The following is a 27,310-nucleotide window of genomic DNA, read 5'->3' on the forward strand; positions in this document are numbered from 1 at the left end:
GTTGTTGGGGGAAAATAACCATCTAGCCTACATGTGAGTCCAGATCCACAGCAATGTGGTTGACTCTCAGCTGCCATCTGAAATCTGAAATTCTCTCCGTGACTCCCTCGTAGGGTCCACAGCCCTCACCAGCCCAGACCTCATTCCTGGCACCTTTCCCTGCCACTGCAGGAAGCACAAAACCTGTGCCCATACCACTCCCCTCACGTCCATCCAGGGCCCCAAGGGATCCTTCCACATCTGTCAGAAATTCACCTGTACCTCTATCAATGTCATCTATTGCATCTGTTTCACCCAGTGTGGTCTCCTCTACATCGAGGAGACAGGGCGCCTTCTTGCGGATCATTTCAGAGAACATCTCGGGGACACCTGCACCCACCATTCCATCGCCCCATGACTGAATACTTCAACTCCCCCTCCCATTCCATCAAGGATCTACAGGTCGTGGTCTACCTCCACCATCAAATCGTTACCACCCAATGCCTGGAGGAGGAACACCTCATATTCCGCCTTGGGACCTGCAACCACACTGGATAAATGTGGATTTCAACAGCTTCCTCATTTCCCCTCCCCCAAATAATCCCAGTCCCAAGCCTCCATCTCAGCAACGCCCTCCAGACCTATCACCTTCTCCCTCAGCTTCATCCACCTATCACTTTTTCAGCTACCTTTCCCCAACGGTGGCACAGTGGTTAGCACTGCTGCCTCACAGCACCAGTATCCCAGGTTCACCAGCCTTGGGCAACTGTCTGTGTGGAGTTTGCACATTCTCCTCATGCCTGCGTGGGTTTCCTCTGGGTGCTCCGGTTTCCTCCCACAATCCAAAATATGTGCAGGTCAGGTGAATTGGCCATGCTAAATTGCCCATAGTGTTAGGTGCATTAGTCAGAGGGAAATGGGTCGGGTGGGTTACTCTTCGGAGAGTTGGTGTGGACTGATTGGGCCGAATGGCCTGTTTCCACGCCGTAGGGAATCTAAAATCTAAAATAAAAACCCACACTCTCCCATTTATCTGTCAGCCCTGCCCACAAGCCTCATTCCTGATGAAGGACTTCTACCTGAAACATCAATTCTCCTTCTGTTTGGATGCTGCCTGACCTGCTGTGCTTTTCCAGCACCACACTTTCAACTCTGATCTCCAGCATCTGCAGTCCTCACTTTCTCCCATCTGAAATGGCCTAGCAAGCCACTCAGTTGTAACAATGGCTATGAAGTCGCTATAAAGAAATGAAACTGGACAGACCACCTGGCATCAACCTGAGTACCACAAAAAAAAGGCAAAAACAACCCTGTCAACATTGTCAAGTCCTCATTATTAGCAATATCTAGTTCCAAAATTGGGAGGTCAGTGTGACAGACTAGCCAAGCAACAGCCTGATACAACAACAGCCTGATGCAATCACACTCATGGAATCATACATGACAGACAATGTCCCAGACAGCAACATCACCATCCCTGGATATGTCCTGTGCCACCCCTGGACAAACCCAGCAGCACGTTCTCCCCGTGTCTGCGTGGGTTTCCTCCGGGTGCTCCGGTTTCCTCCCACAGTCGAAAGATGTGCAGGTCAGGTGAATTGGCCCTGCTAAATTGCCCGTAGTGTTAGGTAAGGGGTAAATGTAGGGGTATGGGTAGGTTGCGCTTCAGCGAGACGGTGTGAACTTGTTGGGCCGAAGGGCCTGTTTCCACACTGTAAGTAATCTAATCTAAAAGCTGGTGGCACAGTGGTATATAGTCAGGGGGGAATTGCCCTGTGTGTCCTTAACATTGATTCCAGACCTCATAAAATTTCATGGCTCCACATTAACCACGGACAAGGAAATCTGCTGATTACCACGTACCAATGAGTCAGTACTGATGAATGAGCACTTCATGTTGAACAACAATTGGAGGAAGCACTGAGGGTGGCAAGGGTGTAAAATGTATTCTGGGTTGGACATTTCTATGTCCACCATCAAGAGTGGCTCAGCAGCAGCACTACTGATCGAACTGGCTGGCTGTTCAGGAACATAGCTGCTAGACTGAGTTGGCAGTAGGTGGTGAGGGAGCCAACAAGAGGGAAAAGCATATTTGATGTCATCCTCACCAATCTACAGGCTGCAGATGAATCTGTCTATAACAGTATTAGTAAGAGTGACCACTGCACAGTCCTTGTAGAGATAAAGTCTGACTTCACATTGAGGAAACCCTCCATGTTGTGTGGCATTATCACTGTGCGAAATGGATCAGACTTCAAACATTGTATGAATCTAGACAGGGCATCCATGTAGCGCTGTGGACCATCAACACCAGCAGAATTGTACTCCAGCAGAGTCTGCAACTTTGTGACTGCATTGTCCCCACTCAACCAATACCATTAAGCCAGGAGATTAACCCTGGTTCAGTGGAGAATGTAGGAGGGAAAGCAAGGAACAACTCTAGCCAAACAGGACTACTTGCATGCCACATTGCTAAGTTGCAAGTGATAGAGCTAAGCAATCCTACAACCAACAGATCAGATCTAAGCGTTGCAATCCTGCCACATGCAGTTGTGAGTGGTGGTGAGCAATTAAATAACTCAATGGAGGAGACTCCACAAATTTCCTCATCCTCAATAATGGATGAGCCCAATACATCTGTGCAGAAAATAAAGCTGAAGCATTCACAGCCATCTTCAGCTGGAAATGCCGAGTAGATGATCCATCTTAGCCTTCTCCAGAGGTCTCCAGAATATCAGATGACAATCTTCAGCCAATTCAGTTCACTCTGTGATATCAAGAAATGGTTGGAGGCAATGGATACTGTCAAGATTGTGGGCTCTGACAACATTCAGACAATAGTATTGAAGAGACGTGTACTTAAGAACTAGCTGTTCCCCTAGCCAAGCTGTTCCAGGATAGTTATAACGCTGACATCTACCCAACAATGTGGAAAATTGCCCAGGGATGCCCTGTACATAAAAATCAGGACAAATTACTGCCCCATCGAATTACTACCCAGCGAATTACTGCCCCATCAGTCTACACTTCATTATTAGTAAAGTGATGGACAATGTCATCAGTTGTGAGATGAAGCAGGTCCAGCTCAGCAATAACCTACTCAGTGATACCCAGTTTGTGTTCCACCAGGGCAATTCGACTGCTGACTTCATTCCAGCTTTGGTTCAAACATGGAGGAAGAAGCTGAATTCCAGAGGGGAGGTGAAAGTGAAAGCCCTTGACATCAAGGCAGCACTTGATTGAGTGTGTATCAAGTAGCCCTAGCAAAACTGAAATCAATAGAAATTAGGTGGGAAACTCTCAGCTTGTTGACATACTCTTGTGGCACATTGAAAGATGGTTGTCGTTGTTGGTGGTCAGCCATCTTTAGTTGTTTCTTCATTGACCTTCTCTCCATCATAAGGTCAGAGACAATCTAACCACCAGCCCTTCATATTCAATGGTGTTACCATTGCTGAATTTATCAGTCCTGATGCCAGTTGATCTGCTGTGCTTTTCTCAGCTCCAAATGTTATCGACTATCACTGAATTCCCCACTATCAACATCCTAGGGGTTACCATTGATCAGAAACTCAACAGAACTCGCCATATAAACACAGATCAGAGGCTCAGAATACTGTGGCAAATAACTCATCACTTGACTCCCCAAAGCCTGTCCATCATCTCTAAGGCACAGGTTAGGTGTATGATGGAATACTCCCCAGTTGCCTGGATGCACGTAGCTCCAAAACCATTCAAGAATCTTGATACCATCCAGGATAAAGCAGCCTGCTTGATTGGCACCACATTCAAAAACGTTCACTACCTCCACCACTGACAGTCTGTGTCCAAAGTGGTGGTAGAGTAAGATGCTTCAGCCAGAGCACATCTGCTCCATCCGTTTATTTTAATTTTATTTCTTCTCTCTTCTTTCTTCTCGGCTTTGGACTCCCTGCCTCAGTGCAGGCTTGAACTGGGCTGCAGATACCCGACCTCAGAACCTTGGCCTCACGGTCTGGTGTGGCAGCCTGCCAGCCTGACGCAGTGGTCTTTCGGCCCAGTGTGACAATTTCCACTGCCAGTCCATGGCAGTCTTTCAGCTTGGCCTGGCTTCAGTGTGGACTTCCAGTCCCTAGGTGTTTCCAGAGCAGTTTCCTTGCCTCAAGAACCATGAGGTGAAGCCCAACATGGTCTGGAGTCAAGGCTGGCGCGGACTGGAGGCTAGGTGCCAGCATGTACTGGGTTAGAAGGACCATTGTTAATAACATTTTATTTATCTATTTTCTAATTCATTCCTACAATTTGCAGTGCTGGACTAGTTATTTCTTTATTTTCTTTTTTTTCCGAAGAACTTGGACTGAAGATTATGTACCTCGATACCTTTGTACTTAAGATGGCGCCATAAGTGGCAACTTGTAAACATTTCACTGTGCTCATTTGAGTACTTGACAATAAAACAAATTCAGTTCAATTCATTTAATACAGTAGCAGCAGTGTGCACTGTCTACAAGACACAAAGCAGAAGTTCACCAAAGATTCTGAGACAGTACGAATATATGGGAACACCACCTCCTGCAAGTACACTTCAAGCCACTCACTATCATGACTTGTAAAATATATTACTGTCATTGGGTCAAAATACTGGAATTCCCTCCCTAAGGGCATTGTAGGTCAACCTACCACACATGGACTGCAGCAGCTCAAGAATGCACCTCATCACCACCTTCCCAAAGGCAACTAGGGATAATGCTGTCCAGCTAGTAATGCTCATGTCCCATGAATGAATAAAAAGAGTTTATTTTTGTAATAAGTTGTACTTACTGTTAAGTATAAGAACCTGGTTCAGTGCTTTCTGCTTACCTAATTCCATCAGTTTAAATTGGGCTTTTGGATTAAATCATTATATTAGTGACAATGCTGAGAATAGCGGGATTGAGTATCAGTGTATTTTCCAAAGTGGTTGCGACAAGAGTTTGGGAGTTTATCAGGATTAATTTGAAGCAAAGGCAACAAGGATGTCAGTGAGACATAAGTAGAGCCACAGAGACGTACAGCATGGAAACAAACCCTTCAGTCCAACTAGATGCCGACCAAATATCCCACCCTAATCTACTCCCATTTGCCAGCACTTGGCCCATACCCTTCTAAACCCTTCCTATGCATATACCATTCAGATGCCTTTTAGATTTTGTAATTGTACCAGCCTCCACCACTTCCTCTGGCAGCTCATTCCATTTGAAAACCTTGGTTCAGTACTGCAAATAAAAAATGGAAATGAAAATTTCAAAGAATTTCCTGCAGGTGGCAGAGTGTCCCTGACAGACTAAATTGAAGCTACAGAGGTCAAGTTGGTTGAGTTGACAAGCAAGTTGAGGATGGATTTGCCTGCAGAAGTTAGGAAGGCATAATTGAAGTATTGTTGCAGCATTTAGGCTTATTGGAAATACAACAGACCTTAGGTATTTTAGGTCGTGAAACAGTGGACTTAGGTAAAATTAAGTTTCGGTTAAAGCAGCTTGAAATTGAGGAAAAATGTAAGCAACTTGAAATAAAATGAGCTGAAACAAGTGTGAATTCCTTAGAGAAGTTGTTCTCATAGAAGAACTTTAAAACTCACAAACTGCATAGTATGAGTCCTTGTCAAGAACCAAAGGGTTCCGACAGCTCGACAGATAGCAATAATAGATGAAGATTATGAGCTGATTCATAAAACTGAATTTGGATATGGGGGGGTGGGGGGGTAGATTTGGAAACTAATGAAATCGATGTGTGGTTTCCCAGATCCAACCCTCCAACTCGGCACCACCCTCATGACCTGTCCCACCTGTCCATCTTCCTTCCCACCTATCCATTCCACCCTCCCCACCAACCTATTACAATCACCTCGCCCACCTGCATCTACCTATTGCCTTCCCAGCTACCTTGCCCCCAGCCCCACTCCCACCCTCCTATATATTTGTCAGCTCCACTCCTCCTCCACATTCCCAATGAAGGGCTTATGCCTGAAACGTCAACTCTCCTGCTCCTTGGATGCCGCCTGACCTGCTGTGCTTTTCCAGTGCCACACCTTTCAACTTTGACTCTACAGCATCTGCAATCCTCACTTTTTCCATGTTTCTAGAAGGACTCACAGTTTCACATAACGTAGTGCAAGGGCATGTAAAGTGTCACAAGTGAAAATGAAAGAATGGATAGACAGACATTCTGTTGCTAGAACATACCAAGTGGGAGACGAAGTATTGGCATTAGTTGCCTTTACAATGTGAACCTCTGAAAGCAAAATCCAGTGGTCCATACAAGGTAATTAGGACAGTTGGTAAGATTAACAATCTGATAAGATACTCCTGATCATAGAAAGAATAGTCATGTGAGATAAGCATGTTGAAATAATATTGTTGCAAACAATAGGATAAGCAGGAGCAAATGTATCAAGTGACAAGAGTAGTGGAGGATGTCAGAGGTAGTGTAAGTGAGGTAGAAGAAGAAGTAGACAATTCTCAGAGTGAACCCTTTATAATTTGATGACGCAACACAGAAACACTAGAACTGTTATACACTGTTCTCTTATTTAGAGGAAGAACAATGGGAGAATCTTGCAAGGCTACTTAGGGATTACCATTAATAATGTCTGTGTACAAGCGTTGCTGTTCTTCATGGATCCTTGCTTTCCTTCACTGGTCCCAATATCATCATTAAAAATTATTGGCATCACGTGTCAATATTTATATTGTGTTGGATAAGAGAAAGAGATCTTCACTTACTTGTAAAATAGACCAACTGAACCGCTCAGTTCTACATAGAACATTACAGCGCAGTACAGGCCCTTCGTCCCTCGATGTTGCGCCGACCTGTCATACCAATCTGAAGCCCATCTAACCTACACTATTCATGTACATCCATATGCTTGTCCAATGACAACTTAAATGTACTTAAAGTTGGCAAATCTACTACTGTTGCAGGCAAAGCATTCCATACCCGTACTACTCTCTGAGTAAAGTAACTACCTCTGACATTATCCTATATCTATCACCCCTCAATTTAAAGCTATGCCCCCTCGTGCTCACCGTCACCATACTTGGAAAAAGGCTCTCCCTATCCACCCTATGTAACCCTCTGATTATCTTATATGTTTCTATTAAGTCACCTCTCAACCTTCTTCTCTCTAACGAAAACAGCTTCAAGTCTCTCAGCCTTTCCTCGTAAGACCTTCCCTCCATACCAGGCAATATCCTAGTAAATCTCCTCTATACCCTTTCCAAAGCTTCCACATCCTTTTTATAATGTGGTGACCAGAACTGTACACAATACTCCAAGTACGGCCGCACCAGAGTTTTGTACCGCTGTAGCATAACCTCATGGTTCCAGGACTCGATCCCTTTATTAATAAAAGCTAAAACACTGTATGTCTTCTTAATAACCCTGTCAACCTGGGTGGCAACTTTCAAGGATCTGTGTACCTGGACATCGAGATCTCTCTGCTCATCTACACTACCAAGAATCTTACCATTAGCCCAGTACTTTGCATTCCGGTTACTCCGACCAAAGTGAATCACCTCACACTTGTCCACACTTCTCTGCTTGATATGGTGGCCTGTAGCTCCTAGTACTTCTGCAAGATGCACTGCTTGTGGCCAAGGATGAGGTGGAGGTAGCCTGCTCATGTGCCCTTGCTTGTGACTGAGATGTCCATGGCAATCAACCTCAATGTGGCAGTACCCATTTCAGAAACAGTAGGGGCAGCCTCTGACACTTGCTGCTGGATAGATGGTCCCTTATTCAGAGGAATCAATTGGTAAGTGATGATGATGGCGGTGTCAGTGAGGGTGTTGTGGGAAAAATCACCAGTCTCGGAGTCAGAATCGGGATCCAACTACAGAGTTTATTGTACAAAGAAACCGGAGCTCCAGGAAGAGAGAGACGTTCATCAGCACGGCTGTCAGCTATGAGCTGCTACCTGGAGGTCAGCAACAGTAGGTGATTTCTGTGTCTTGTCAGCAGTTTTATCCGTGCCTCTGTGGTTTGCTTGATTGTGGTCTCGGTGCTCTCCCCTTGGTCACTGTCTTGCATTGCAGTTCCTGTCTGTGCCTAGGGGATGATCAATCATATTAGTTCGTTCATAGGAGTTCTTATATGGTTTCAGTTGGGTCCAGTGCTTCCAGTCCTTTTCCCCTAATGTCTATACAGGTGCAGACGTCACCACTGATTATAACTTCATATGGCCCATTCCATTTTGTGGCAAAACCTGGTTTGTCAGGCAGGGTTTGTACAAGGACATGGCTCCCAGCTGCTGGGACCTTAGGGAAAGTTTCAAGTTCACCTGCCTTGTCCTTTTGCTCTTGTCTCTCAGTTACCAATTTACACATCCCTTTTAGTTGGGTGCTTAATTCCAGTACGTGTCTCAGAATTTTGTCTTCTAGCGGACCTACATCGGTCCCACCCGTTTTAATGGTCTCTGGTAATTACATTGCTCACCCGGTCATTAGTTCATAGGGTGTTCGTCCACTTGCTTGATTCGTGGTGGCTCTTAATTTCATTACTATGGCTGACAGCACTTCTGCCCATGTCCTCCCTGATGTCTGTATGGCCTTAGCTAAAGCATTTTTAAGGGTTCTGTTTACTCTCTCCACCATCCCTGAGTCAGTGTTGAGTGTGTAGCTCCCCTCAGGCTTTATCAATGGCCATGTTGGGGAATTGGTTGTGTGTGTGGTTTCCCTCAGGATACCTGTTTTACTAGTCCTTTAACTATCTCCATGACTGCTTTTTCTGCTTCAGGCTTGATTGAGTTCTGCCAGTGGGGCTTATGCTGCGGTCTGGACACCATTACACCTAGAATCTACCTCGACGAAACCTGTGTCTAGCTTTGCCTCTGTCCATGCCTCGGGGATGGAGGAGCAGATGGCTCCGAATCGCCCATTTTTGAGGTTCCAGTTCCTACTGGTGGCTGTAGCTACTTTAATAGTCTCGAGGTGGCTTGTAAATTTCCCAGTCTCGGTCTTTTGACCGTCCTGTTTTGGCCAGATCAATTTTTCTTTTGTACAGTCAATCAAGACTCCGGTGTTGTCTGGGGGGTCTCCCATGCTTTTACCAGCGCACTGCCTCTGTATGCCCTGCTGTTTTGCAGTGGCTACAGTATTTTACGCTGTTCCTTGTCCTATTCCTTGCCTGTGGGGCCCTACAGTCTCTGGCAAAATATCCCTGTCGGCAGGATAGTTTGGTTCTGCCTTCACCTCTGTTCCAGTAGGCTGCTCTGTCGGGTTTTGTTTTTATTGCTGGAGCTTCAGCCTCCTGCACCCCACTAGCCCAGTCTACCAAGTCGTCATCATTTTGGGACATTATCACTCCCATTTTCAGGATGGATTTATGGGCGCTAGAGAGCCCGTCTTTAAAAGCCTGAATGAATGCCCAGTCCCCACAATCTGGGTTTGCTTGTTCTGAGCACTGCTGGTATACCCTAAATAATCATTCCCCATACTCAGAGGCTCCTTGCCCTTTAAGCTGTTTAGTGGTCGTGATTTTGCTCCAGTTCATGGGAGCATTTCCTAATACCTGTTGGATCTCTTCTTTAAAATGGGCTAAGGGGGCCTGCTGGCCATCTATCTCAACTGTTAGGGCAACATTATGTGTCCACTGTTCCCCCATATAGTCCCTGGCTGCTGTGGCTTCGGGTCCGCCATCTACCTGTCTCCACTTGTATATCCCTCAAGTGCAGTTGGTGCCCTACCCATATACTGTCTAGCTTTTCCCAGAATCTTGGTTGTGGCTGTCATTGTCCAGGGAGGCCATGATGTGTTGCCTCCCCCCCGCCCCCCCCCCCCCCCCCCCCCCCCGGGGTAAAGTTTGCTTTTGGCTGCAACTCTGTTCCCCCTCTAGTGACTGGAGATAGATTAGATTCTTGCACCTCCTGATCTGCTGAGGGAACAGTTGGTCCCTGTTGTACAGTTTCATAGGAAGGGAGAGAGTCAGTCTCCCTTTCCTCCTGTACTTTTTCTGATCTTAACAACTGGTTTACAGCACAGTTTTTGAGGCAGGCACTGTCTTATCCTCTGGTTATTTCAGCATAAGCAGCTGGTTATCACACTAGTTCGCACACTTTCCCACTTACGCTCCACAGGCATGCACAACCCACTACTATCACACAAGTTACACGTTACAATGGTATACCCATTTAAGCTGTATTTTGGCCTGGTCTGACTCTTCCTGTTTACAGATTCAAAGTGTCTCTTACCCCGGCTCCCCAATTGAAGCCTTTGACCAGAGCACCAGGAATAGGAGACCTTGCTTGCAATGCCAATTGTTGTGGGGAAGATCACCAGTCTCAGAATCAGGATCCAACTACAGAGTTTATTGTACAAAGAAACCAGAGCTCAGGGGACAGAGAGATGTTTGTCAGCACCGCTGTCAGCTGTGAGCCTCCTCTCACTCTCAAAGCATATGTCATGATATTTTATACATTTTGTGGTACAATAGTTCAAGTCTTTGTTTGTACAGCAGGGTTTGTTACAGAAAACATTACAAAATCATTGCCAGTTTCAGTGGTCATGATCGTTCTTCCAGAGAAGGAAGTTTGTTTTCCATTACTGCAGATCTTAAGTATTAACACTTATATACAAGTAGTCTCAGGTAGTTAATATTTCTGTTGAAAGTGGTGGCTGGACTCAGACACTTCGGCGGGCAGTAGTTGTTACTGATCTGTATTCTGTTCCCCACCCGCCTTAAACTAATCATCTATGTTCTGTGTCTATTGTGCTAGTATCCTGTTAGCCTCAGGAAGTATCTGTGTATGCTTTGCTGTATTTGCTCAGCGGCCATCTTGTGTGCTAAGTGACCAACTTATCGCTCAGCAGCCATCTTGTATCTTTGCGCTCCGTGTCAGCACGCCCCTTGTCAACTCCCACTTCAAGGGGTAACACATTCATTCATCAAAGCTACTGCCTTATCCTTTAATAGTGCTTTGGATGGATGGAGGAGAGCATCATATGGAGTGCAACTGGCATCCACTACAGGCCTCTGCACCACCAGTGTCACTGACCTAGTGTAGCATGTATTCATGAATGTCAGTGTACTGCATCTTTATGTTCAGATGGTATTCCTCCTCTTCTCTGAGCCTTTTCTCAGGCATTATAAGCTTTTTTTTTCCTGAAAAGACAAAAGCAATGAGGTGCTCCTGCTGTCTTTGGACCCTGTCATCAGCTCATTGACATACAAAGTCATAAATGTCATTATTGGAAGCTCTCAACGACAATATGCTTTTGAAACCTGCTGAAGGTTCTGTGAAAACTATCTGCATATGCTTCTCTAAAAAGCAGTATAAGCCCTCAGGCTCTTAAGCTAGAGTGCTTAAAGAAAGTTGAAGACCTAGATCCTGCCAAAAGACTCTGTCATTGCACCCACCTTGTCACTGAATCTTTCCTGGTACTGGACCCAGATCCTCCTGATAATACTTTGAGTATTAAGTGTCCTCAACAACCTCAAACCACATTTTTCTGCTACTCTCCAGTCAGGGAATCTCCTGTTCCTTCAATGCTTTAAGGATGTCCAGATTGGCATCACAATGCAAAGGTCTTTGTGCCCCAAACGCCAAACCAGATGCCAAATCTCAATTTTTTCTATCCTGTTATCCTGCATTAATTCCTTCAATCAGGTGGCCTCTACTTGCACAGTTGCTCCTCCAGTTCTGTTCCCAGATAATTGGGTACCAAACATTCCCTGCACCCTTAAAAGACACTGGTGAAAATCAGGAAGGACAGAATGGATTCAGGAATCCGGAAAGTCCATCATTTATAAAAGTTTCCCAAGACAGCACAACTGAGCAAATGTCTGGTCCTATCTTTTCATTCCAGTTTTTTTTTCATTAATTTAATTTAAATTGCACCAGTTGAAATAATGGAATTTCTAGCCTCATACGATAAACCTGGGCCTTTGAATTGCTGGTCTAGTAATGTAATCATTACATCATCATCTCTCTAGTACCAACATATTTGTCACTCTGACAAGTGAAGTAGATCCATTTCAGATTGCGGCAATCAGCCGTAAGAGTGCAGCTTACAGTAGATATAAAGGATCTATCATTTTAAACTACTGACATTTGGGTAATAGTTTTGAATCAGCTAATGGCATTGAGAAGATGAAAAGCTTCCACAGAGCAATTTCACCTGAGACCATTTGTTTGTTTGCAAAAACCGTGCTTCTGTACTGAATTCATTGTGTTGCCCATTTCCAGAAAATGTTGCTGACTTCACATTGAAAAACACTGAAGCTGGAACAAGAAAAACAACTGAAGTGCATATACCAAGTTTAGAGCATGATATACAAAGAAGCAAGGCTGATATAAGGTGAGTACTGAAATCTACTGGTTACCTCATGTACTTTCACAACTGACACTGAAAATATTTAAAACTAACTGTGGATTGTAGGCTGAGAGGTTGCTGCAGAAGGCAAATGCTTCTTCTGTATATTTTGTGGCTTTTTACTCTTTTGCTAGGTGAGAGTTAATTCACTATTGGTGTTAATCACTTACCAGTGCAACTTGCAGATGGTAACACTGCTGCCCTGAGTGTCATGAAAGTAATGAATGTTGAAGATGTGGATGGTTGTGCCAATCAAGGAAATGCTTTGTTCTGGGTGGTGTTGAAACCCGTTAGTTTTGTTTTAGCTGTATTTATCCAATCATGTGAAAAATATGCCATCATCCTAACTTGTGTCTTAAAAATGGTAGAAAAGTACTGGGGAGACAGGAGGTGAAATACTTGCTGCAGAATTCCTAACTTCTCACCTGCTGTAGTAACCACAGTATTTATATGGTTAGTCCAATGTGGACCAGGGTAATTCTCAGGATGTTGATAGTGGGAATTTCATTGAATGTTAGATTCAATTTTGTCATTGCCCAGAACTTGTGTGCTGTGAAGGCTACTTGCTTCTTATCAACTCAAGCCTGGATATTGACCAGTAACTGAAGAGTCATAAGTGATGCTGAACATTGTGCAGTCAACAGTAAATTCTCCACCTCTGACCTAATAGGTCTTTTTGAACCACATTCAGAAATGTGTTTACACAGCTCAGGAGCAGATGGGGCTTGAATCCAGGTTCCCAGCTCAGAGTTAGGAACACTATCACTGCATCGCTAAGAGCCTCAAAAATTCTGACTGTGCAATGGAGAAAGCTTCTTGTTGAAACAGCCGAAGATGATTGGGTATAGGACACTACCTTGAAGAATTCCTAGGGCTCTTGTGGCACAGTGTACTGTATCTTCTTTTTCTCCAGAAGGCTTAGGTTCAAGGCCCAATTCCTCTAAAAGTGTATAATAACACCCCTGAACAGGTTGATTAGGAAAATACCTTGAGAACTTCCTGCAAAATTGTCTTGAGCAGCATGGTGTCTCAGTGGTTAGCACTGCTGCCTCACAGCATCAGGGTCCCAGGTTCAATTCCAGCCTTGGGCAACTGTCTGTGTGGAGTTTGCACGTTCTCCCTGTGTCTGCATGGGTTTTCTCCAGGTGCTCCGGTTTCCTCCCACAGTCCAAAGATGTGCAGATTGGGGTGAATTTACCATGCTAAATTGCCTATAGTGTTAGGTGTATTAGTCAGAGGGAGATGGGTTTGGGTGGGTTACGCTTCAGAGGGTCGGTGTGGACTGGTAGGGCCGAAGGGCCTGTTTCCACACTGTAGGGAATCTAATCTAAAGGCTGTATGATCTCCAATAAACACAATTTTTTTTCAAAAACCACCACCAAACCACCCATTTCACGAATTGAAAGAACAAGTTACAACCTTCTTCTTTTGTTCTAGGTATGATTTCAATCAGCTGAGAGGTTTACACCTGATTCCCATTGATTCCAATTTTGCTGGGCTCATTAATGGGTGCAGCTCCAACATGCTAAAGAAGTTCAATACTATTCAGAGTTAAGCTATCCACTTGATTGGCACAACCTTCCACTTTATTAACATTCACTCCCTTCATCACCGATGCACAGTGTATACCATCTGCAAGATACACAGAAGTAACCCTTTGAAAGCACCATCCAAACTATGTCCTTTACCACATAGAAAGACAGGGCAGCAGTTGCATGAAAGCACCACCTGCTGTAAGTTCCTCTCCAAATCACATCATTGTGACTTGAAACTATAACACCATTTCTTCACTGTCACTGGGCTAAAGTTTTGAAACTCACTTCCTAATTTTGTGTGTACATACACCTCATGGACTGTAACAGTTCAAGACAGCAACTTACCAGGACAATTCGGGATCGGTAATAAATGTTAACCTAGCCAGTAATGCCACATCCTGTGAATGATTTTTTTTAAAACTCTGAGTAAGAAGGACTTTGAAGAGTCAACAGGGCTGAATTTACTGTTGTTATTTCTATGGTCTACATCAATTCTAGGTGGCTTGTCTGGTTTCGTGCCTCTTACTAGGTAAAAACAATGACTGCAGCTGCTGGAAACCAGATTCTGGATTAGAGTAGTGCTGGAAAAGCACAGCAGTTCAAGCAGCATTTGAGGAGCAGGAAAATCAACATTTCGGGCAAAAGCCCTTCTATTCCTGATGAAGGGCTTTTGCCCGAAACGTTTATTTTCCTGCTCCTCGGATGCTGCCTGAACTGCTGTGCTTTTCCAGCACCACTCTAATCCAGAATCCCTTCATGCCTCTTACACTTTGTAACAGTGAATGCGAATGTCTTACCATCTTAAAGGATAATTAAGAGTCAGCACATTGCTATAGGTCTAGAGTCACATGTAGTGACCAGTTAAGAGTGGTAGATTCCCTTTCTTCAAAGACATCAGTGAACCAGATGAGTTTTTACAGTTATCAACACTGGTTCATTGGTCATCATCACTGAAACTTAACTTTTAATTCTGGATACATTAATTGAGTTTAAATTCCACCAGCTACCATGTTGGGATTTGAACTGGGTCTCTGGATTACTAGTTCAGTGTTACTATCACTATTTCACTGCCTCCCCTTTTAAGAAAAAGACTACTTTCAGTGAGAATATTTGGCAGGTGAGAAAATGAATGGATGGGTTTCCTTTGTTATAACAGTGACTGCGCTTCCAAGATAACTTCATTGGCTGTAAAATGTGTTTAAATCTTCCAAAGTCATGAAAGGAGCCATATGCATATAAGATTTTCTTTTTAGAGATTTCAAGCAGCATTTAAATCAGCTCTTAAGCAAAGGTATTAAAGAATATTGGCCAAAGGAAGGAATATGGAGTTCGGCCACAGATCAGCCATGATCTCATTGAATGACAGAATGGGCTCAAGTTGAATGGTCTACTCCTGTTCCTGTGTTCCTCTGAATCAGGAATCGGAGAGATGAGAGAGCAGCAGAAGGTTAGAACCACACAGGAAAGATGGAAACTGAAGAAAAAACTAGATAAAATATTAACAGAGAAACAAGACAGAGCCAATGGCAAAACCTAATGCCCTTCCCCATGACAAGAGGTGGCAGGTGAAGATTGAGTCTGGTGAGAGAAGGTTTATTGATGGCCTCCCATCCCTATTCTAACTGAGGCCCTTTGCACAGAAAATGTCCATTTAAGATTCTCTTCCCACCATCAGTGGTATTTATTTAGTGACCAGAATACCATGTGGGAATCTCAAAAAACAGACATGTTCGGCTTTTTTGTGGGTTTCTGAGGATGCATCCTTCATCAGATAGTATTTGATCAAAAAAACTGGCATCAGGAAGGGGAGTGGGTGGGAGAAGGTGGAGCAGTTGAGAGCCATCCCACTGCCCCCCAGGTTCTTGCTATTCACCTCTCCCCCTACCCCATGAGGCCAACTGCTGATTTCAGTTCGACCATTACCTAGATGTGTCCTCATTCTTCAACAATACTGGATTGGACATGTTGCACACAGGCACCTTGATCCTGTGGAAGGCCTATGGCTTTAAAGTGCCTTATTGGTCTCTCACTGGCTGTTTAGCCAGTGGGTGAGATCATTGTCACCTGTACTAAATGTTGCTCTGTATTACAGAAATGGTAGAATTAGCAATGGAAATAGGCATTTAAAGAGAACAGGGCCTGAAAAAAAAGATAAAAGAACACTTTGATAGGTGCAATTGCAGTATCTTAGATTGCATAACTTAATTAGTTGTCACGTTAAAATCCTTCATGCCTTCAATGACCCTTCCAACAGGCATGCCTTACAAGAACATTTGCCAGAATGCACAAGTGAAATTATGTACAAGAAATCAAAGAGAAAAAGTGTAACATTCTCAGACTTCGGTCTAAATAATGAAGAAGGAGCATCTCCCTCATCTGCAGAATACAACGTAAACTCGTTCGAAAGAAAAGCTGATGAAGGGAACGACAAACCTTACCATTCAACAAAAGAAAGTACCACATCTCCTTCAGAACCAGAAGAATCTCGTCAAGTCTCAACTAGATATGAAGGCAGTGAAATGGAGAAGACTTTTAAAAAATTGGAAGATTCTCCACTGTTTTATATGGCTGTACCACAAGACAGTACTAAAATGACAGCTATCCCAGAGCACATTGGATTGCAAATGAAACCTCACAAAATTGACAAATCTTTTAAACCAGATTCATCAGATTCTCAAACCCAGAATGTTAAAGGCCACGCCAGACCTATACAAGGTTAGTTATTGCTCACATATGCACAGATTGGCTGTTGTTTGTCAGCATTATCTATAAACACAGGAATTACTTCACAATAATTTTACTACTGTATTCACATTCCCTTGTGATCAGGGCCCATACCATTTGTCTTGCTAACTAATTGCTGCACTCACATGCCAAATTTTAGTGATTCACAAACAAGGACACCAAGTTCCTTGGATACCTGAAGTTCCCAACCTCTGACTATATTAAGAAATATTCTGCCTTTTTCTTTTTTTTACCAAAGTGGACAACTTCACATTTATCTACATTATGTCCTGCCTGCCATGTTCTAACCAATATTCAATGCCTTCTTACATCCTTTGCACAACTTACATTTTCATTCAGTTTGGTGTCATCAATGTATTTGAAAATATTACAGTTAGTCACCCCATTCATTTCTGACACAACAATGAGTCACTTTCATTGAATGGTTCTGGTATAACATGTCAGAATCATTGGCGACCTTTAAGCGGCATTTGGATAGGTACATGGATGGGTGCTTAATCTAGGTTAGAAGTTCGGCACAACATCGTGGGCCGAAGGGCCTGTTCTGTGCTGTATTGTTCTATGTTCTATGTTCTATGTGTTTCTTCAACACGAATTGGCTGTAACACGATTGATGAATTGTGGACACTGGATAATGCAGACTTTCTACTGAGCAGGTACAGTGATTTTCTCTTGTGGCTTTCCATAGTGCGATTTTCTATAGCATGAGGTTGCAGAGGAATGCAACCATCGCGTTATACCAGAACACCCTGTACAACCTTCAACTTCTTTTGTTAACCATGGTTAATTCATATTTCTATTTGGGTGCTTATACCTTAGAAGAATGTATGTATGTTGTAGACTTTGTAGTATTTAAATTCTAACCATCACTGTCTACTATCAAGTCTATTGGCATTTTTACAATTCACCCTATCCAACTTGTCATTCATACCCATATTGTTGCCTTTGCTCAAACTTAAGACCCTAGTTTCAGAATGAAATATATTGCATTCAAATTTCATGTAAAATTCGGTTATATTATGGTCAATATTTCCTAGATTCCTTCACAACCACCTTGCTGTTTCAAAACTTAAAGAATTATTAATAGTTCTCTTTCATTATTCATCCTCCCTTCCAGACAGCTGAGCAACCTGTGGTACCATTGATTTAGCTCTAATGACACTCCTATGAAGAAACATTGCTCTCTCAAGTATCCAAAGCAGAAATCAATTTGCAAGTGAGATAATCTCAGGGGACTTTTGTGCTAGTTGTCTGGCTGTATTGACTGCCTGGCAGTCATTCACTTTTTATCTGACTGCACACCCCTAATCTGTGATGTAACCACCTCCAAGGCATAACACAGTGGCTCAGTGATTAGCACTGCTGCCTCACAGCGCCAGAAACCTGGGTTCAGTTTGAGCCTCGAACAACTGTCAGTGTGGAGTTTGCACGTTCCAGGAGTGTCTGCATGGGTTTCCTTCAGGTGCTTCATTTTCCTTCCACAGTCCAAAGCTGTGCAGGTTAGGTGAATGTGCCATGCTAAATTGCCCAGTAGTGTCCAAGGATTAGTCATGGGAAATACAGGGTTACAGGGATCAGTTTGGGGGGGTGAGGGGGCTGGTGGTGATGGGTCTGCGTAGGTTGTCCATCGGAGGGGCAGTTTGGACTCAAGGGGCTGAATAGCCTGCTTTCACACTGTAAGGACTATATGACTCCTCTATAACTCTAAACATATTATCCATAGAGTCTTGTGCCTCATAGATGTACAAAAGTGACTTCAGCCATTGCTCAAGTTCTGAAACCTTGAGCTGAAGTTTGTGCAGACAGTGAAAGCTTCTTGCAAATGTATTCATCTCAGATACAAAGTAGATCCAGGATTACACACATTGTGCTTCTGGACATTCCTCTCAGCCCACTTGCCCTGCCATGTTTTAACTGGATGGAGGTTTGCTTGCTGAGCTGGAAGGTTCATTTTCAGACATTTCGTCACCATCTAGGTAACATCATCAGTGAGCCTTCAGATGAAGCACTGGTGGCATGGCCCGCTTTCTGTGTTTAGGTTTCCTTGGGTTGGAGATGTCATATCCTATGGTGGAGTCATTTCCTGTGGTGATATCATTTCCTGTTCTTTTTCTCAGGGGGTGGTAAATGGGATCCAAGTCAATCTGTTTGTTAACAGAGTTCTTATTGGAATGCCATGCTTCTAGGAATTCTTGTGCGTACCTCTGTTTGACTTGTCCTAGGATGGATGTGTTGTCCCAGTCAAAGTGGTGTCCTTCCTCATCTGCATGTAAGGATACTAGTAAGAGAGGGTCATGTCTTTTTGTGGCTAGTTGGTGTTCATGTATCCTGATGGCTAGTTTTCTGCCTGTTTGTCCAATGTAGTGCTTGTTACAGTTCTTGCAAGGTATTTTGTAAATGACATTAGTTTTGCTTGTTGTCTGTATAGGGTCTTTCAAGTTCATTAGATGCTGTTTTAGTGTGTTGATGGGTTTGTGGGCTGCCATGATGCTAAGAGGTCTGAGTAGTCTGGCATCATTTCCGAGATGTCTTTGATGTAGGGGAGAGTGGCTAAGGTTTCTGGATGTATTTGTCTGCTTGTTGGGGATTGTTGCTGAGAATCCGACGGACTGTGTTCATTGGGTTCCCGTTCTTTTAGAATACACTGTATAGGTGATTTTTCCTCTGCTCTGCGTAGTTCCTCTGTGCTGCAGTGTGTAGCGGCTCATTGAAATAATGTTTTAATGCAGCTTTGTTTGTGGGTGTTGGGATAATTGCTCAGTATTTGATCAATAAGAACAAACAGATTGACTTGGATCCCATTTACCACCCCCTGAGAAAAAGAACAGGAAATGACATCACCATTGGAAATGACATCAGCAACCCAAGGAAACCTAAAAGCACAAATAGAAAGCAGGCCATGCCACCAGTGCTTCATCCAGAGGCTCACTGAACATGTTACCTGGTATGGTGACAAAAAATCTGAAAATGAACCTTCCAGGTCAGCGAGCAAACCTACATCCAGAACCTCAACCTGAGCTACAACTCTTCTCAAAACTCACTAATGTTGTAATCTCACCAGTTTACAACTACAGTGTAAGAACTAGACTGAACCAGTTTACCTATTTAACTAATCAGCTACCTTTCCAGTAAAGCTTACCTCCCTTCCTTTCTTAATATTTTCAATGAGCCTATTCAGACATGTTATGTCAGGACTCTGAAGCAGGTCGGCTCTTAAACCCAGGATGTTTACCGCAGACATAGGGACACGACCACTCGGCGACAGGCACCCAACCTTATGCTCCTGGTATTTCCATATCTTCTCCTGGTTACCCATCCATATCCCATGGATAAGAGCCCATGGTGTTAGGAGCCAGGTACTGGCTTAGATAGAGGATTGGCTGGCTGGCAGAGGGCAGAGAGTGGGGATAGAGATGTATTTTTCATGATGGCAGCCGGTGATAAGTAGAGTTCTGCAGGGACTAGTATTAGGACTACAACTATTCATGTTATACATTAACAATCTGGACAAAGGAACTGAGAGCATTATTGCTCAGTTTGCAGATGATACAAAGGTAGGTGGAAAGACAGGTAGTGTTGCAGATGGAGGGAGGCTGCAGGAGGACTTGGACAGGCTGTGGAAATACTGTGCAAGTGTGTGAGATTATGCACTTTGGGAAGAAGAATAGAGGAGTGGAAGGTTTTCTAAATAGGGAAAGGCTTCAAAAATCTGAAGTGCAAAGGGACTTGGGAATTCTAATTCAGGATTCTTTTCAGGTTAACTTGCAGATTCAATTGTTAGTTAGGAAAGCAAGTGTAATGTTGACATTCATTTCAAGAGGGCTAGAATACAAGAGCAGAAATATACTACTGAGGATGTATAAGGATCTGGTCAGACTGCATTTGGAATATTGTGAGCAGTTTTAGGCCCCTTATCTAAGGAAGGAATTGAATTGAATTGAATTGAATTTATTGGCGCATGTACCAAGGCACAGTGAAAAGCTTTGTCTTGCAAGCAATACAGGCAGATCACAGAGTTAAGTAACATAGATAGTAAATAATAGGAAAACAGCGGCAAAAACAAAAACACAGATATAGGTGAAAGTTAAGAGTTTGTGAGTCCATTCAGTATTCTAACAACAGTAGGGTAGAAACTGTTTTGACACCGGCTGGTGCATGTGTTCAGGCTTCTGTATCTTCTCTCCGATGGTAGAGGTTGTAGAAAAACATTGCCAGGGTGGGATTGGAATTTTGAGAATGCTGGCAGCCTTTCCTTGACAGTGGGCCTGGTTGATGGATTCTCTAGGTGGGAGGTTGGCCTTTGTGATTGTCCGGGCCGAATTCACCACTCTCTGTAACTGTCTACAATCTTGAATGGTACAGTTGCTATACCAGGTAGTGATACATCCAGACAGAATGCTCTCGATGGCACAACTACAAAAGTTGGCAAGGATATTCGCTGTCATGCCAAATTTTCTCAGCTGCCTGAGGAAGCAGAGATGTTGTCGGGCCTTTGTAACCAGTGTGTCTACATGAAAAGTCCAAGAAAGCTTGTTGTGGATGACCACTCCCAGGAGCTTGACATTCTCCACTCATTCCATCTCTGTGCTGTTAATGTGTAGGGGGGCATGAGTAACATCCCGCTGAAAGTCAACAAGACTAGGACCCAAGGGTACAACCTTAGAATGAAGGGATGACTTTTTAGAACTGAGATAAGAGGGAATTTCTTCAGTCAGAGAATGGTGAATCTGTGGAACTTATAGCCACGGAGACTCTGGAGGCCTAGTGATCAGGTGTGTCAGGGGCTCCAGGGAAGGAGAACAGGGTTGAGAAACGTATCATCCATGATTAAATGGTGGAGCAGACTCGAGGGGCTGAATAGCCTTAGTTTGCTCCTGTACCTATGGTCTTGAGTACTAACCAGGCCTGAATCTGATAGCTTCTGAGATCAGACAAGACGAGGCATTTTCAGACTAGCACAGCCATAGGCTACCTTACTTTCCTGCCTTACTTTAATTCTTAGTCCCATAAAAAACGTTACAGCTAGCTACAAGCCATACTTTCAGAAAGTTATTGATGCTTAATTACTCACCACTCAGCAACTTCACTTGAATGTTTCAAACATCAAATAAAATGTTTTCAGGCAAGTAGAATGTTATGTGAACATTTGTTATCTCTACTGTAGTGATTTTGTAGCTAACATTAAAATTTGATTCTATGAAGTACTGTTACTTAAGGATTTACATGGAAAGAAAGCATTTCAATCATATTTCTGATAATTCCTGAGGTAAGTGCAAAACCATGTGCACATGCATTTTACAAGAGTTAACAACTGCAGGTGGAATGAAATGCGGTAGATTTGTAGCCAATCTGTAAACACAGCAATGCCAGAAATATTGATGAGGTACGCTGCCAGATTTGTTCAATCCAATACATCATTGTCTAAATGAATAAATATAAGAATCTAGATTTGCAGCCTAATTTTTTTTTCTTAAAGAGGGCACAGTAGTAGAGATACTTGCATGGTATAGTGTTATGTGATACTATTCCATCAATATATCTGCAGTTCCAAGCGCTTAGACATTCACCACGGAGACAAGTGCAGTAGATCCATTTGAAAAATGATATACCATATGCCAAAGTCTCTGACTCCTTTTTGGGGAATCTATGCACTATACTTCCTAATACCTTTATAGTTTTGATCGTTGCCCAAAATTACAGTGAAACAGAGTTCATGAAAGCTTCGAATCAGATGATTATTCTTCTATAATTTCCATGCTTTTTTATTAATCCAATTTTTCTCATTCATAGATTTGGAAAATGAGAACATTCAAAGTGTTACTGTGAAGAAGCTGCGTGAAATACAGTTCAGTCCAACCACATTCAAGAGAAAAACTTTTGCAGCTCACATAAATGTAACTGAGCAAAATATTTTCTCAAGGTAACCTCTCCCTTGCAGTTAAGCTTTAACATAAAAGTAAAACATAGTGAAACATGTCAACTTTTAAATTAAAAGTAAGCTGTAGCTTCCTTGTAATGACAGGAGGTAAAAATAAGTCATAATTACAAATGTGCAGCAACATTTAATATTGGAAAGGAACTTATGACTTGACAATTTGGAATCACACTAATACTGTACACTCTTCAGTATTGTAAAAAATCACATTTGGTCAAAGTTTTTTGTCTTAAGTTCATCAGGACATTTCATAAAAATGCAATTTGAAAGGAAAACCTCTTGATTGGTTGTCAAGAGGGCTGTAATTGGTAGAGGTGTTATCATGGAGCTGATGGGCAGTTAATGGCCTCAATTTATTTAAGTTTGTGTAACGGGTGATACTAGCCTGTTTCATCCTGAGACAGTGCACTACCAGGGGCTCTATTGGTGCATTGGCTGTGTCCCTACCTCAGGAGGACAGGGTTCACGTCCCACCTTCTCCAGAGGTGCTTAATCAACCTGTCTTTGACCTGTTGTCAAGCCAAATAGGCATTCTAATATCACGTAATATAGTATAGCCATTTAAGTGATTATGTGATGCCAGGTATATAGGCTATATGTCCCAAACTGCCACATTGTTTCAAATAGCATGTTAATTCAGCAGTTTGCAGCAAGCAATGTACTGACTGTACCCAATCAGCCCACACTTACAAAACTCACAGCACAGTATCTGACATTAGATATGATTCCTCAATTTGGACAACATTTGCTGCATTATCCTAATTTGCAAGGAACTACGCTGACAACCAATTTAGGACTGTTAGTTGGGTTCACAGTATATCACACTGGAAGCTACAGACATTAATGCATGGACCTTGTTCTTTGCAGAAAGAAAGAATATCTTGATGTACTGCACCTGTTTTAAGTCAACAAAATAGGTGACTGCAATTTGCTGGTTCAGTTCTAAGGGCAGTCCCCTGACTAAACAGAGTTTACCTTGTTTAAACTTGTCTGGTTTAAAATTCAAAGCCTGGCTGTAACTATGAATCAGCATTAATGGATGTATACTCCATGGCAATACCTCTAAAAATTAAAATCTACTTGCCAACCAATCAGAACTCTCCTCTCATGGAATGTAAACCACCTGGATTAGAGGTATGGACACTGCCACAGCACCACATGAGCCCCTGGTTCTGCACAGTCTCAGAGTGAAACTACTATTACCTGTTGCTCAAACTTAAATAGACCATGTCCATTAGCAGTAATCAAGCATTCTCCATGGAACTGTTGGTTTCCTCCTTGAATTTGAAGTCTGACAAAATATCCTGAATTCAAGTCAAAAAGCTTCAACAAATGTGTCTTTGTTCGATAATTTCCAAGCTCTGAACTTTCAAACAACCATAACACATACTCTTGAGGTACCACAATAATCAAGCAGAGAAGTATTTGGCGCTTTTTTTCAAGATAGTCTGCACTTAAGATTTACTGTCTCATAGGTTATATCGAATTTTGTAGTCAAAATATTTTAAACTTTTTAAAGTTAGAATCATAGAACTGAACTTTATTGTAAGATGATGGGCCAAAGTCCCGATGTCAGGATCATATCTGGGTGCCAGGCCTGCATGTGGGTAGTGGAATTACATTGGCATTTTCCCAGAAACACCTTCTTAACTGATGACCAATGGAGCTCCTGTCTTATTAACATTGTGGAGCAGAATGGTGATGCTGCCATCCTGATCACAAGCGGTGAGTTCCAGATCATTACAAACCATCTCATTAAAAAGTTCTTCCTTACATCTCACTGTGTCGCTTGCCTAGTACATCAAATCTGTGTCTCCTAATCTTTGTCGACAATTTTTTTTCTGTCTCCCTTTTCTAAATTTCAAATGTTTTCCAATGCAACTCAGTGATCCAAATGGCCTCATACTGCAGCATAACAATTCTGAGATTCGGTTTGCACATCCATGCTAGATATCCCTTCAACCTCCTTTGCTCCATCTTCTCCAAACTAATCTTATAACTAAATTCCCACAGGAAGTGTAGTGATCAAAACTGAACACAGTACTCCAGTTGTGGCCTTATGATAGGTAACAACTTCCTAGCTTTTATTCCCACAGTTAATTGAAGTACTCAATGCCTGTATTTATGAAGCCCACAAACCCATATTCTTTGCTAACTAATCTCTCAATGTGTCTTATAACTTTCAAAAGTTAATTTACATGAACACCCAGGCACATCTTCCCTGCACACTCTTTGAAATTATGCCTTTAAGTCTATATTGCTTCTTCCTATCCCTTGTATGCACCTAACAGTCCTCTGCATTCAGTTCCTCAGACATTTGTCTGCCCATTCTACTCATAATAGAGTAACATTTCAAAATAGATTGTGATACCAAACTTGCAGGTATGAAGAAGAATGAAAATGATGCTAGTCAACTATAACTATAGTTCTTCATCATACCTGCAAGTTTGGTATCACAATCTATTTTGAAATGTTACTCTATTATAAAATCCTAAGACTTGATATGTACATAAAATATATGAATTTTGCAGCATCCAACAGAAAGAATTGCAGTACAGACTTAACATTTAAGACTTTTACAATAACAAATAAACTAAAATTAATATTATTGCACATTACTTAACAGGTAATTTCCCTACTACATACCTAACACAAAGTACTGTTTGTGCATTATGCCTTACTTCTAGCAGATATGTAGTCTTAAAGATTCAGCTCCAATTTCCTGTCTTTTTAGCAATCTCCCTTTCTTCCAAACTAGGGTGAATCTTACATTGTCCTTTGGAAGTTGTTTCACTCCGTCTTCTGAGTATCACCAAATTGACTTTCAGCAACAAAGCCAACACTGCTGGCTGTTTGTTCTTAAATTTGCACAGGAGTTATTTCTTCAAGCAGAGAATTCATTCTCACCATCACCCTGCTTGAAGGCTAAAATGAAAACTGTTTTTCTCTAATTTTCACAGCAGTAGCTGTTTCTGTCTGCCTCTCCCAGTCTCTCTGCATCCGTATTTCTTTGTCCAAAAACAGCTGCTCCTCTCTTTTGTACTAAGGTGTTAAAACCTGTCACTTGATTTTTTTTTTATGGGTTCTGTTACAGATCATTAGGAGCAGAATTATTATGATCACATTATCCTTGTTATCTGAGACATTCTATTTTATCTGAAGTTCAATGACATTTTAAATGTAACCATTTTGTAAAGCTACAAAATCATAATAATGTAGCAAAGAAGCAGTGGTCTCAGGACTAACTTTTAAAAAGAACAGTACTGTTCTTCAGTCTGAAAATGAATTCTTTACTACAACTTTCTTACCTGACACTGACCCCAACCTCCTAGTCCATGATGGTCCATTTTGTTAACCAGCTGTTTGGATGGCATTTCTCAAGTGTTTTCTTAAAATCCAGATAATATTCACTAAATTTCATTCAACATGCTTGTCTGTGACTTCATCAAAAAATTCAGTTCAATAATTTTTTTTACAAATCCATGTGAAAAGAATTGCCAGGGTTCTTGTAAGATGTGAGGTAGGGAATTTAAAGTGAGATAAAAAACATTTATGAAGTAAATGAGCATCTGCAAAGTATACATTCACTATCATAAATTCCTGATTATTGAAGGTACAATGTTTATGCTGGTACTTCATGATTCATGTCCATATTTTTCGTTAACACTTCCTTTTCTATCCTTGGCAAGGATTTCAAGTGAAGGAGTTAATAACAGGGAAGAAGAAATGAGCATGTTACCTGAAATCAAGAGGCACCTATACATGGAGCATCCAAAGAGCTACCATGTGCATTTGGCTTCACAAGACAATTCAGGTGATATAAGTGTAGCATTATGACATTATAGCAAGAGAACATTGGGCAGTCTTCAGCATTTAAGAAGTGTAAATGTATTTCTATCCCTTCACAGTTACTATGGGATTCTATTTTTGACAGGTCACTCTTATGTTCAGATACAATAATATAAGAAAGAATGAGACAGAACTCAATTCCCAATTTAGACACTAATGTATTTGCGCTTGTTAGCAATACACTCAGTAACTATAAATATGTTCGAAGCAATTATTTACCCTATCATCCAGTAAATGGATTTAGAAACTGGACCAGTTGAGTTTCGTCCCCATATGTTGAAGGAAATGTCTAGAGAGATAGTGGATGCATTGATCATCTTTCAAAATTCTATAGATTCTGGAAAGGTTATTGCAGACTGTAAAATTGCAAATGAAACCCCACTTTTAAGAAGGAAGGAAAGATGGATAATGACAAACTGCAGACCAGTTAGTTTGATTTCACTGGTAGGGAAAATATTAAAATCAGTTTTAAAGAATGTGGTAACTAGACATCCAGAAAAGAATGGTACACTTAGGCAGAGTTAATGTTTATTTATGAAATTGGAATCATGTTTGAGAAATGTTTTGCAGATTTTCTGAGTATATTACTTGTAACAGTGATAAAGCAAATTCAGTAGATATTGTGTATTTGGATTTTCAGATTTCTTTTTGGTAAGCTAAGAAGGTTTTTCAATAAAATCAGAATGCACAGGATTAGAGGTAATTTATTAGACAGATGTAGAATTGGCTAATAAGTAAAATCAGAACATTGGAATATAAATAATCATTTAATACCTTAAGTATTGCTGAAAACAAAATTCACTTTGGTAAAGCTTCACCAAAATCAGGATATTACTGATTATTACTCAGCAACATTAGAGTTTGAATAAGGAGATCATTCTGAGGATGATAGGTTATTTCCAGTGGGGTATTACAATATCTGTGCTAGGTTCACGGCTGTT

General features: G+C 42.0%; 1 protein-coding gene across 1 annotated transcript in view; it reads left to right on the forward strand.

The window, feature by feature from the left end:
* The window catches only part of obscnb (obscurin, cytoskeletal calmodulin and titin-interacting RhoGEF b), an 802,448-nt gene that overhangs the window by 673,796 nt on the left and 101,342 nt on the right, over window positions 1-27,310 (forward strand). The window contains exons 92-95 of the mRNA XM_072576281.1: window positions 12,179-12,290; window positions 16,095-16,555; window positions 22,376-22,505; window positions 26,210-26,334. Of these exons, the coding sequence (XP_072432382.1) occupies window positions 12,179-12,290; window positions 16,095-16,555; window positions 22,376-22,505; window positions 26,210-26,334 (828 nt within the window). The remainder of the gene's footprint in view (window positions 1-12,178; window positions 12,291-16,094; window positions 16,556-22,375; window positions 22,506-26,209; window positions 26,335-27,310) is intronic.

Source organism: Chiloscyllium punctatum, chromosome 8 (assembly GCF_047496795.1).
Source record: "Chiloscyllium punctatum isolate Juve2018m chromosome 8, sChiPun1.3, whole genome shotgun sequence".
Classification (NCBI taxonomy): domain Eukaryota; kingdom Metazoa; phylum Chordata; class Chondrichthyes; order Orectolobiformes; family Hemiscylliidae; genus Chiloscyllium; species Chiloscyllium punctatum.